This window comes from Alligator sinensis, unplaced genomic scaffold (assembly GCF_000455745.1).
Source record: "Alligator sinensis unplaced genomic scaffold, ASM45574v1 scaffold456_1, whole genome shotgun sequence".
Classification (NCBI taxonomy): domain Eukaryota; kingdom Metazoa; phylum Chordata; order Crocodylia; family Alligatoridae; genus Alligator; species Alligator sinensis.
The window spans coordinates 1,610,275-1,624,136 of record NW_005842311.1 but is presented as its reverse complement, the minus strand read 5'-3'; the positions used below and the strand labels follow the sequence as shown (position 1 = coordinate 1,624,136).

The following is a 13,862-nucleotide window of genomic DNA, read 5'->3' as shown; positions in this document are numbered from 1 at the left end:
GCCCCAAGGGATGACGACTAGGTCGAACGGTCATAAACTACTACAAGACCGTTTCAGGCTGGACATAAGAATTTCTTTACTGTCCGAGCCCCCAAGGTCTGGAACAGCCTGCCACCGGAGGTGGTTCAAGTGCCTACATTGAACACCTTCAAGAGCAAACTGGATGCTCATCTTGCTGGGATCCTATGAACCCAGCCGACTTCCTGCCCTTTGGGCAGGGGGCTGGACTCGATGATCTTCCGAGGTCCCTTCCAGCCCTAATGTGTATGAAATCTATGAAACGTATCTAACTGTGGTAAGGTGCATCTTTGACGTTCACAGGATCTTCCTGATACGAGGCAGTTGGACTTGATATCATACAGTGATGCTCTTTCAGGGTTTGAGAAATGCCAACTAACAGCAACCCTGGGTGTTGTGTACTGACAGTGGTTTTGAAACCACTGCATATTTGTCATTTAATAATGTGTCATACCTTAATCCAGATTGGAGAAAAGAGGTTTCAGAACAAATATCCCAGAAAAGTGGTATAGTTGGGATTCAAATTCAGGAGTTTTTTGTTCTGAGATGTTTTTGATGCATGATCACGTTTTTTCTTTTGTCACACTTTTGGTAATCTTAAATCCCCCTCAAACTCGGTCACAACTGCACTCTATAGATTATAGGTGGTGTGGAGATAACTGACTTGTTAACTGGGGTATTCATTGCCTTACAGCAATTGTCGCTAAGGTCAAAGAGGTTTCTGATCCAAATTGGACCCCTCCACCAGAAGCTACGCTTGTATTGACCCAAGATAACTTTGATGAAGTAGTAAATGATGCTGACCTAATTTTGGTGGAGTTCTATGCCCCATGGTAAGGCAGAGTACAAGGTGCTTGTATTTCACAGGGCTGGCACAGCTAAAAGGGAAGGGCAGCAGTGGGCTGCACCTGCCAAATTAAATAATTGTTCTATCAGCATGTGTCTCTTTTAAAATAGTTTGTTCATGATCACATCCTGCTATTTTGATCCAAATTGAGTTGAGTATCTAACTTGGAATAGTTCTTACACCAAACACTTTTTTATTTTTTAAATGGATTTTTTTCTAAGAAAATTGTGGCAATAAAACAGAATGGGAGTACACATGGTAAAGATACGCCATCCAGTTATCTCAGACTCTTGGTGTCTTTTGAGTTTAACCTGTATCACTGTTGCTTAATTAGTTTTGTTAACATGGGCTACAATAAAATTGTTGATCATTTTTATGTAAAATTTAATTCAAGGTTGGGATCTAGGGTCTATACATACAGTCTCAACACGAGAAAAATTAGACTCTGCAGTTTTTTTTTTCTTCCTGAAGCACCTGGATATTTCCTTGTAAAACAAGAGGAGGATGCATTCTGATGCGACTAAAACAAGTACGTCCCTAATTAAATTAGAAAGCCCATGTTTTGAGAAACTTTAGCATATTAAGGCTTTCTTAGTGATGATGTATTTTCTTCAGACTAGAAATGTAGACTTCTCCACTTCATTGGAGGTAGGTGCCAAATATCTATTGCATTGGACCCTTTTTTTTTTTAATTGCTTTAGGTGTGGGCACTGTAAAAGACTTGCTCCAGAGTATGAAAAAGCAGCCCAGGAGCTGAGCAAGCACACACCACCTATCCCCCTGGCAAAAGTGGATGCCATTGCTGAAACAGAACTTGCCAAGAAGTTTGATGTCACTGGTTACCCAACTCTGAAAATATTCCGCAAGGGCAAGCCTTATGACTACAATGGCCCACGAGAAAAATATGGTAAGCGGGTTTACTTAATGAAAATGTGATGAACCCCCATATGTTAGGAAATAACACAATGTAGTACATAGCTTGTTCGCGTCACTATAGTATTTGCTCAGAATGGAAAAGTATGGAAGACGTAGGCAGCATCTCAAACTAGCCTACAAACATAAGAAGCTAAATACAGGAAGAAGGTACTGTATGGGCTGATAGGCAGCCATTGATTTAATTGGTTCATTAACAATTGTGAAATACTGTCAGAACTTATAAGATGCACAACATCATATTGCAATTAAGGCCAGCATCTTCAAGCAGTATCTTAACTTGGCATGAGCAGATTTTTGGGCGTCTGATTTGAGATAACAGATTGGCCCTGATTTTCAGAGCAGCCAAGCATTCCCAGTGCTGATTTGAAGTTGGCGGGAGTTTGAATTGCGTAGCTCTTCTGAAAATCAGTATGACTTTATCAAGCATTTGGATCTAAATCTTCAATATAGCTCAGCACTTTTGATTGCTGTAGACTTCTCATTAGAAGGGGGGATATCTCCAAATGAAATGTTACAGAAGCACAATATTCAAACTTCTTTTCTTTTTGTCACACAGGTATTGTTGATTATATGATTGAACAGGCTGGTCCTCCATCCAAACAGATTCAGGCTACCAAACAGGTACAAGAATTTCTGAAGGATGGAGATGATGTCATCATCATTGGTGTCTTTAGTGGAGAGACGGACAAATCCTATCAGCTGTATCAGGAGGCCGGTAAGTTGCATTTTAAAAATATTAAGCTAACTTAGTTGTTTTCAGCCTGTCTGGTGGGGTTCATCCATTTTTTCCCCTGATCTTGAATTTAGGTTTTCTTCAATCTATAAAACACTGATTATTCTCTTAGGTAAAAGTTTCCCTGGGGTCTGGTATTTCTCTCTCCTTTTGAGCTTCCTGTCAGGTTTATTTTGCCAGGAAAGGAGGGAGAATTTCTATGTACTGAGGAAACATTTTTGTTTTTCTCTTCATTTGTCTGCATTGAACCCAACCTCCCTTGCCCTCCTGATATTGCTAGTCTCCTCTGATTTTTTTTTTTTCCCCTGTAGTACTTTTCTGATGTAGGGAGTCAGCTGGAAGAAACGAGGTGTAATGGCTACAACGGGGGGAAAAGGGGCAGGGGTGGGAAGACATTAGACAAAGCCAGCATTATACATGATAGAGCAGCAGTTAAGAGAGCTGGTTGGAGGAGCATCTAAGATGAGGACAGATGCAGATCCTAGAGCACCCAGCTTGTAGGAAAGGCCTTATTTCCCTTTAAGCAAGGATACAGAACTTGGGAGAACAAGAACTCCTCCTAGGTGCTTTTATGCAGGGGGTCGGGGCGGAAAGGTTGACTAGGACATATTTTCATAGAAGTATACGGCTGGAAGGGGATTAAGTTCATCTAGTCCAGGGCAGGGCAATCCACAGCCTACAGCTTGTAAAGGGATTGGATCCATCCCATAGTGGCACAGATAATTGGTGGCATGCAGCTTGTCCCAGTGTAGTCGCTTTCTCCATCTTGTGCTGTGCCGTTGATCCCATCTGAAGTCCTGCTGCTCTCTTACACCTCCTGTTGCAAGTACTGCTTACTGTTGCTAATGAGTTCACCCCTCCCCACTGTTGTTAGGAACAGGGGTCAACACTGCATGATGGAGGCATTGGCAGGTGGTTCAGGTGCTGTAGAGGGAAGCAGTGGCCTGTAGCAGTGTGGTGGCACACTAGCAGCCCATTACTCCTTAAAAAGTTGCAACTTCTGGTCTAGTCCTTCTGCTTAGCCTTTGGTAGGATTGAGCATACATAAACTTTCCTTGATAAATAATTGTATAACCTGCTTTTTAGCAAATTCTGATGTAGGATTCCTATTCTTGATCCAGAATATTGATTGTCCTATTAGTCTTTAATGCTAAATAGAGAAGAGACCAGCATTACTGTCTCCATCCTTCTGATAGAAGAATGCCTAAACTAGTTAGTACCATTCTTGGCATCTACCCAAAGCTCACAAGGCAGCATGAGCCTTCCTTTAGAGACCTGCCTGTGGCTTGGCATGCGGGTGAAATAAATACCAGAGGAAATAGTGACATTTTGGTGGGCAAAGCTCAGCTAACTTACCCCAAGTGAAAGAGATTTTTTTTAATCCAACTTTAATTTTTCCAAAACTTTTATTTCTCAGCTAATAGCCTAAGAGAAGACTACAAGTTCCACCACACCTTCAGCAGTGAGATTATAAAATTCTTGAAAGTCTCTCCTGGAAAACTTGTGGTCATGCAGCCTGAAAAATTTCAGTCAAAATATGAGCCAAAAATGCACATATTGGATTTTAAAGTGAGTAGATGTTCTCATTAGTAACCTAGAATTAATGTTATTTGCAAGTTTATAAGAAAGGCTGTCTTCATATATGTATTGGAGCAGTTTATATTTTCCATTTGGTGGTGGTTTTAATATTCCATGAAATTTAAATATTTCTTTAAGAGCCTTATCAAACCCTGTTGAAAATAATGCGAGTCTTTCTACAGACTTTAGGCAGACCCTGTATATTCTTTTCCTAGTTATAGTGTGCTGCTTTTTCCTTTGAGAGAGAGCTTTTCATTTTATGACCTTAGAATTGTTCCTGATGCTTAACTAGAGTAATCAAGAAGAGTATCCGTGCTGCTTTCTCCACACCCTATCAGAAGGCCTGACACTTTTACTTTAATGGTCTCTTCACCACTACAAACTTCATGAAATCAAATTTAAATGGCTAAAATACTAGAGGTGCACTGATACATCAGTCCCTATTTTATCAGCACCAATAAAAGAAAAATTTGCCTTTTTTGGCTAATGTGGCCAATTATGTCACCAGTAAATACCACGTGCATGTGCACAGCTCCACTCACTCACTCACTGCCGGGGGGCTCAATCTGCCCCCCCCCCCCCCCCCCCCCCCCCCCAGGGACACTGCTCTCCAAGCTGCCAGACTGCATATCAGCAATCGGATCAGTATCAGGCGACACAGCTTGTTAATAATTGGCCATCAGTATCAGCCCAGAACATCTTTTTTGGTGCACCCTTATAAAATACTTAATACTAAAGGAGGGGTGAGGGAGGAGGGGTGTGCATGTCTGTGTGTGTGAAAGTGCTTATGTTGTAGACGCAATATATGTCTGTGTATAATGAAAATAACTTGAAATAAGAAATATATATTTTTTGGACTAAGGGAAGTATTTCCTTTACTTCAAACAGGATTCTACCGACAAGTCTGAGATAATGGACCATGTGACAAAGCATGCGTTGCCTCTAGTTGGCCATCGCAAGACCTCTAATGATGCTAAGAGGTACACTAAGCGACCTCTAGTGGTTGTCTACTATACTGTAGATTTCGGTTTTGATTATCGTGTTGGTAAGTTAACTGGAAATAACACTTTTTTTCCTTTTCTCTTGTTCTTCCCTTTTCCCCTGCAAAGTAAAATTCTCTTCAGAGAGATACGAGCAACTGGAAACTGTTAATCTGTTTGTGTTCCGATCACTTCAGCTACCCAATACTGGAGAAGCAAAGTCTTGGAGGTGGCTAAAGACTTCCCTGAATACACTTTTGCCATTTCTGATGAGGAAGATTACTCTTCTGAAATTAAAGATCTGGGCTTGATTGAAAGTGGGGAGGATGTTAATGCTGCAATCTTGGATGAGGGTGGCAAGAAATATGCCATGGAACCAGAAGAGTTTGACTCGGATGTACTCAAGCAGTTTGTTCGCGCATTCAAAAAAGGTAAAAACTACAAAACCCAGTTCTTTTTTCTTTCTCTGTTTCTTCCATCTCAATTCGGGTTGTGGCAGCAATAGAAGGTTATACACTAACCTCAGCAGAATGCTAGACCTGGGAGCTGATAGATACCCTTTTGCTCCTTCATGGAGCAATCTTCATTAACTTCTGTTACTAAGACTACATAGGGGTATCTAACAAATCAGTCTCTCAATCTGTAAACTTTTGGCTAGAATTTTTAGAAACTGTTACGAAGTATGTGGGAGAATTTTTTTTCCCCCTGTTTTTCAAATGCCAGCTATCTGTTCACAAGTATGAGCACCAGACCAATACCATTGCTAGCATAATGAATCAGTGTATAGGTGTTAAAATATTGTTGGTGAAAACTAATAAAAGAGTAGAACATTTTTAGCAAAGAAATTAAATTCTGCTGTCTCTATTTCCCAAGAATATTATATTAGAACTTAATTAGCAAGTCAACTGGTTTTCAGGAAGGAGTTAATTTCATTCAGTGCAAATCATAATAGCTTTCCTTGTTCGTTCTGGTGCAGCTACTCCGATTTGTAGAGCACCAACATCTGATATGGGTGTTTTATTATTAATGTATCAGAACAAGTTCTCATAGTCTTAACTATTTTTAGTTCATAGTAATGGTGGTTTTTGCTTGTTTTCTAGGAAAACTAAAACCTATCGTGAAATCTCAGCCAATACCAAAAAACAACAAAGGTCCTGTCAAAGTTGTGGTGGGGAAAACATTTGACACCATAGTAATGGATCCAAAAAATGATGTCCTCATAGAATTCTATGCTCCGTGGTGTGGACATTGCAAGCAGCTTGAACCTATATACACTGAACTGGGTAAAAAATACAAGAACCAGAAAAACCTGGTCATAGCCAAGATGGATGCTACTGCCAATGATGTGACGAGTGATCGCTACAAAGTAGAAGGATTTCCCACCATCTATTTTGCTGCAAGCAACAAGAAAAACAGTCCTGTTAAATTTGAAGGCGGGGAAAGAGATTTAGAGCATTTGAGCAAATTTGTAGAGGAGCATGCAACAAAACTGACCAGAGAAAAAGAAGAGCTTTAGATGAGATTGGGGGGGGGGGGTGGAGAAAGAAGAGAATAATTTGTACGTCGTAGTTAAAACAAGTTACTGACACAACTTGTTGAGGGAAAAATTTGGCCGTTTTGAGCAAAGTGGATTTTTGGGCAGTAAAACAATTGCAGTATCTCTTCGGTTTTTTTTCTATTTCAAAAAAAAAAAAATCATTCTGGACATTGAACTGCTATCTGACATGAATGTCTTTGTTAGTTATGATTTTGATCTCTGAAGAAAAAATACACACTTTATTTTTTGTGACTATTTTGAGCATGATTCTTTTTGTTTATAAATGCAGCTCTTTTTTAACTTAAAAGATTTACCAAATAAGTCTACGAAACAAGTTGGTTTCTGTCTCTTCTTTTAAAGTGTTAACTGTTTTTGAGTTTGAACTAATGTGTTTCTGTATATCCACTCATCTGACTGTATCACTTGTTTTTGAGGACCAGAACAGAAATTTTAAGTGGTGACAACTCTTAAATTCGTGTCAAGGTTAGATACAAAGGCCTGTTCATTTTGGTTTGTGGATGGCTCCATGGAAAACGAAAGTAATCCTAAAATAATGAGCATGGATCTGTTTTTGGTAGTTGGCATCTTTTTTACCAAACTCTATGCCCCCTCCTTATTTCTAAAGTCCCCTGTTTTGGGAGTGTTTCTACTACTGGGAGCACAACAGCTTGACATATCAGTATATCCTGCCTTGATTAATACTGTGTTCTGATCTCTGAAGAAACATACATCCTTTGTATGTGTGTATCTGAGTATATTGCTCAGTTTTAAATGTTACGGGTTTCATTCCAATTGGCAGCGAGTTAATACCATATTTTCGTACATGCAGCATTCCTTCTTTCATCCCCTTCCACCTCACCCTTAAATTGGGCTGTCTCCCCCAAGCAGAGAAGCTGTTTTCTTTGCTAGAAGACAGGCTGACAAGAAGCTGCCACTTGTCTGGTTTATTTAACTGAAGAGAGTGTGTCCTATATTAATACTCTCATAGCTGCAGCTATTGGCTGTGCACTGTAGCTTGTGCCTGAAGCAATAGCAGGTGAGCTGCAGGTAGTATCTTGATGAGTCTTGTGATGTGGAAACTATATTTACAGGAACTTTGTGTAAGAACTAACAGTCTTACTACTGCCCCTGAAAGGGTCTGGAGCCTAATCTTGTGTGACAGTCAGTCATCCTGGGACAGTCTGGGTGAAGCAACAGGCAGCAGGACCTTCCTTGTATGGTAGGAAATGCCTGCTGCCTCACCAAGACCCGTCTCCTGGGGTGCCACATTTTCTGGACACTGTTCACAGGAGGATGTACTCTGTTTATACAGTTGGCTTTGCCATTGACTCTGACTCTGGAAAAAATCCTTCTTTCCCCCTCTACTTCCCCGCTTTCTACCTTCCAAAAACAAGATGTATTTTTTAATTTGGAGGTGCATTGTATGTTGAAAAAATACAGTTTATGTATGTATATTCTGGGTTGGCTTTTGTTCATACTGTTCTCTGAAGAAACCTTAGTAATGCCTTCATTCTCTGTATATACAATGGGCTGCCACAGGACTTTCTGCAGCTGCCTAGCACCAGACTTTAGACGTTCAGATCTAACTTCAAATGCGCTATATTGCTCCATGGCTAGTTCTAGGCATGCAGCCTGTCTGAATTTTTGAGCATGGGTTTCCCCATCTTTCCTTCTCCCCAAAAATGCTAAGTCTATTAGCTAGAGAGCATTTTCAAGAATCAATGTGAATGCAGCCAAATTAGGATGCCTAACGTTAGACAAGTGGTTGAAGCTTTTGGGTCTTGGTAAAACTGCTAGATGGCTCTTTGGGAAATGTCAAAGAGCTGGGGTAGGAAGGAGGAGGTAGGTGGGCGTAAGAGAAAGAGACTCTTTGAATTTCTGATGAAAAGGCACATTCCTTCTCTCTCTCCAGACATTATGATGCTTGAATTGTATGTAGCCCTCAAATTCCATCCAAGAAATAGACCAGATTCTGCAAGGGTTGAGACCTCCAAAAAAGGGAAGGGGAACAAAAAAGGCAAGAAAAAGAGACTGAAAAGAGGAGGCTGTAAATACAGTGTAACAGAGACCTTTTGGACTTCATCCTCCAAGGAAAGCTGCTAAAATATCAGACTTAATACTTTTATTAAACTCCTGTTGGTCAAAGCCAATTAAGCAGCAATTGCAGCCTGTTCTTTGGAACAAAGTGGCTTCTGTCATGTAACCACTGTGACGCACTTTTGTATGCAGTTTCAGGTGCCAGACGGTATGCTTAACTATATAGGCTTTCCTCCCATCTAATGAAGAAAAGTCACTTCAACTGTCCTTGAAACAAGTGCCTTTTTCAGGAAGTAGGTTTTACAACAACCTCCAGGTTCATGGTGTCTGCCTGTCTTGAAAGGCTCGCATGCTGCAGTGTGCTCCATTTGTGGCAATCCCACAACAGTAATTCCCAGTGGTTTTTGTTCAGAGATGGCTCGCATGCTGACAAGGCCAGTTTAAAATCCCATGGTACAGTGTAACAAATTAATTCCCTCACCCAATTTTATTCCTTGAATTTAGTTCATTACTAGTGGGGAAACAAGGTCTAATATAACGTGGAGAACTTTGCTCCTATCCTATACTGTCTTTGCTTCCATGTTACCTGAGCCATAGAGCACTTCACTGCCTGGATGCTGAACTGCTGATCATGTTGTGGGTGTTCCTGTATTGTCAGCATACCTGTTCAGTCATGTTCATAACCAAGTGGTCATGCGCTGAATTATTTTTTAATTAACCAGTGAATGCTTTGGAGAAGAGTACTTGGATATGTCTGTGATGAGTACAGTATAAGGCATTACAGAAATGTGGGCTGCTGATTCAATCAATTCTGATTTTATTTACCCATCAGAGCTGATAAGTACTCGGCAGCCCTACCAACTCAGGCCTGAATCATAGCTTTGTTTTTAGACACTCCACTCATTCCATTTTCATAAGACAGCCCTGTCCTGTCCGAAGACTCAAATTCCATCCAAGAAAGGATGCTGAAAAGATAGTGCTGCTTCCATTTCTAGAGTCCAAAACTTTTACTAGTTGTGGTGTATGACTTGCACCCTAGCCGCAGGACATGAAATCCTTTCTCTAGGTATTGACCTACCTTTTTGCTAGGTATTGACCTTTTTGCTTTTGAATCTATGCTAAAACTTAATTGTCATCATGTTGAAATCAGCACATTTTTTTGTAATTGTTTAAAAAACCCAAAGATGCCTTCCTCACAATCGGCATACAATATAAGTCATTCCATATCTTTAAAAAAAGATGGTTTATGTATGACCCTTCCCAGTGGACAATAAAAAGCACAGACTGCCCTTTTGTGTGAAGAATGTTAATCAAGCTTTGGCTTGGAGTTTTCTGGTCTTATACACTTCTCTGGTGAACAGAAGGGTGCTAGAGCCTACAGCACAAGGACTGGATTTTTATTCTGTATTGGAATGGTGGAGGTGGGCTGTGTAAGGGTGATGAAAGAGCTGGCTGTAGCAGCATTTACTAATTTTTTGTGCCATCTGCTGGTAGGTGTACCAATATGATTGGTTTATTCCGTCATCTTTGTGTTACAGCAAACCAAGTGCCAGTTCTTCAGTTCATGATGCTGTTTTTGCTTTAATCTTGAGAGCTTCATAGGGTTCTCACCATTTTGGTATTACCATACCTCATGCTTATTAATGTATTTAGCATCTGCACATTTTTAAGGTAAAGAAATGTCATCATCCCACAGACTTGTTTAACATCACACTTGGGATCTGTGCTACAGCTGGAAATCGAGCCCTAATCTTCCCCCATCCCACTAGATTGTCTTTCATTCCACGTTCATCAATTTTATTTGTATCCTATTAATAATTTTAAGTAAGGCTGCTAACACCTCAAGTCCTCCGTCAGAAGTTTGTCCCAGAAATGGCTTGTGGAGTTTGACCTTGTAAATGAATCTTCTTGGCTAAGTTGTAAAAATTAAAATAACACTTTTTTTTTAAGGAAATGGTAAATATAATTTTCTTGGAGACTTGATTCTTGTATTTATATTGAGGCAGCTTTATATTATTGATTTGATTTTTATTTTTCATCTCTAGGAAGAAAAAGACGGGATAGGAATAATTTTTCAAATTCTAATACTGTCTCCACATTCAGATTTGAATAAAGAGACTTCTTGAGGGGTGTTTCCTACTGTAGCTGGTAAATTCTTCCTGGATTCTTGCACTGCCAGCTTTGCAGATGAATGTGCTACTCTAATGCTACATTGCATTAATTGCCATTGTAAGCAATGCTGTATACAATATCTTGACACTTGCATCAATTGCTAGTAGCTGTTTGTAGTGCTGGAAAAGACTGTTCTACTTCATAGATCTACCTTTCCATAGATAAAGTTGAAGCTGGATTTCTAGGCCTAATTAATTATATTTATAGAGGTCTCTAGGTTGATCCCATTGTACAATAGCAGACAACTCCTGCCTCAGACAGTTTACCTCTGATAATCCTAGCCCACCTGTACTTACATGTATACAACTTTAGACCCAGGCACCACTTCTGAAAAGTGGCTAGGAAATCAAGTAAGACCATATCTGGACTACAATTTTTATTTTTATTTTTTTGTAAATAAAAACAACCAAGAGGGGTTTTTTGAGGGGAGGGGGGTTTGCTTGGAGAGCTTTTGCTCGGAGGACTCAAACAGCTTGAACTCCAGATTGGTTTCTTCAGATTCAGAGTGAATGGGCAACTTGATCTAAACGCACAGAATTAATTATTGAAGCTTTTAGACAGACCATTAGTTTGGGGTAGCATCCACTTGCCTCATTGTATCCCAAGCAGGGAATTGTGCCACAAGCTGTACAAATTTGCATTGGCTTTGCTCGAGGCATATTTTAAAATCCATTTAGTTACATTAGTACAAAGCTTGATCTACATGGAAGCTCTTAGCTAGAGTTGCTGAAAGGCTTGGGTTTAGCTTAAGAAAATTCAGCTTTAACTGAAAATAACAATTTCTTGAAATGGAATTTACTTACTTTCACTAGTTGGTACAAGGATCCCTTACCCTCCACCTCAGCATCTCTCCTTAGGAGACACAATCAGAAGTAGTCCTACATGCCTGTAGAGGTCAGGAAATTCCTCTGCACAGCCCTATCTTGCATTGCATACCATCTATATCTACCATTTAAATATGCTGTAACGTTCTCAAGTCTGTGATCCAACTTGAACAGGCGTGAGGAAATCTATGTAAACTGGACACCAGCTTATTGAATCATTGTTATATACACCTGGGGATGCCCACAACTACACATTGCTATCTTCCTACTGTTAGCTTCTGGGCTACCATGTCCAGGCTACCTTAAATATACCCTTGCAACAGCCGACCACACCCTGAGAGTTAACGATATATTTAATCTATACTCCCCGTGCATATACTAGATTGTTTTAATTCTTTTCTGGCCTGAAGTTATGCATACTTTTGGAAATTGGTTTGTAGGTCCCTAGCTGATCAGAGCTTAACGTGTACAGTTGGGAAACAAAAAGCAGAAGTTATGGCAGTAAAAGCAAATGATGACCTGAGTCTTCAGAGACCTGAAGGCCGGAAGAGACTGTTATACAAGAGGTCAGACTGCATGATTTATCTCAAAGTGACCAAATTTCACCCATCCACTCTTGTAGTAAGGTCAGTATAAATTTAACTAGAGTAAAAAAAAATGTCCACTGTATCTTTGCTACACAACTTCACCAGTGCTGACACTGCAACAGTTTTAACTTCTGAACACTTAAATCTAGGCACCCTGCAAACATACATGTGAAGCTGGGGGAGGTGTTGCTTTTGCATAAAGGATTCAGCAAATATAGGAATGCAGTTTTACCCAGGCATCAAGTTAAATGTCTTATGAGCTTCCTTTGCTACTTTTCTTGAATACTATAAGAGTATACTGCAGTTTTTTAAAAACAGGTTTTGGTTTTTGGTTGCCTCGAAGGTATAAAGCAACCGGGTTGCTACCTAGAATTACACTAATGTAGGCTGCTTTACACCAAGAACAAGCAGAAGTGACACCATAGTGACAGACAGGGCTCCAATTAAGCTAAAAGAAAAACCTTTCTGAATGTGGGAGTATTGCAGGTTTCAACTAAGACAAGGCATTAGTTGGTATATTAACCAGGTCATTGCAATATATAAGCAGCCTTATTTAAACTGCTTTTATAGCAGATTGCTTTTTAGAATCAACTTGTCAGGCATCAACTCCTCAGACCCAAAACGCTAGACAATTTTTTTAACAGCCTGGCTGCATCCACATGAGTGCAGATGTTCAGTATGTGGCGATAGATGGGTGCTGCTGCTTCTTGTCCCTGGGGAAACAAACGGCCGTGCTCGTGGTTGTGGCCCTTAAGTCTTTTTCTATTCACACATTACACCAATCCAATAATGATTAGTCTCTGCCCATATCCCCACGTCTTTTCAGTTTTAAACCATACTCCATCGCAGTATAATGGGTGCTTTTGCCTTGGTATCATTTTAGTAGTAGTAGTAGTAGTACTGTAACGATTCAGTAGATGGCATAAGTGCAGCACATCCATGCACTAGAAAGTCTTCAAATAAAGAAAAGGAATAGTTAGAATCTTGCTTGCTTTCTTTGATGACAAGAATGTCAAATTTCAGATCTGTATTACCTACAATCGTACCTTTATTTTTAAGCCTAACACCATGACTTTATTTTGCCAACCTTTAGGCTCTCAAGTAACATAGGAATAGACAGCCTTGTTAAAATTGGCAACAACAAAATTGGTATGGAACCTTACACTGCAGCAGTTCCTAGGAGCCTCATCTCAAACCAGACTCTTAAATGAAGTGCAAATAGAAATATATAGAAAGCGACCATTCCATCCTTCTGCAGCGTGACTGAACTCTCAAAGACGAGACAGAACTGGCTCATGTGACAAATGAGCAGCTGAGGATAACTGAGTAAAAAAGACAATCTCATTGATGGAGTGCACAATTTACCTACCATTATCAGATACAAAGATTGTTTGCTCAGTGCAAACAATTACAATGTCATAGGGATAACAGAGACCTGGTGGGACTCCACCCATGACTGGACCACGGGTATAGATGGCTATACCCTGTACAGGAGGGATCGTGTAGAGAAAAGGGGCGGGGGTGTAGCTCTCTATGTTAAGGAAAGCTACACGTCCCTGCAAGCCGATATTGGCGACCAGGGTGGATGGCTGGAGACCCTCTGGGTTAAAATC

General features: G+C 40.2%; 1 protein-coding gene across 1 annotated transcript in view; it reads left to right on the top strand.

The window, feature by feature from the left end:
- PDIA4 (protein disulfide isomerase family A member 4) overlaps window positions 1-9,955 on the top strand; it is a 21,101-nt gene extending 11,146 nt beyond the window's left edge. Inside the window, exons 4-10 of the mRNA XM_014522159.1 lie at window positions 713-851; window positions 1,567-1,772; window positions 2,358-2,516; window positions 3,952-4,103; window positions 5,001-5,157; window positions 5,290-5,523; window positions 6,193-9,955. Coding sequence (XP_014377645.1) covers window positions 713-851; window positions 1,567-1,772; window positions 2,358-2,516; window positions 3,952-4,103; window positions 5,001-5,157; window positions 5,290-5,523; window positions 6,193-6,608 — 1,463 coding nt within the window. The 3' untranslated portion in view covers window positions 6,609-9,955. The remainder of the gene's footprint in view (window positions 1-712; window positions 852-1,566; window positions 1,773-2,357; window positions 2,517-3,951; window positions 4,104-5,000; window positions 5,158-5,289; window positions 5,524-6,192) is intronic.
- Window positions 9,956-13,862: the final 3,907 nt, after the last annotated feature.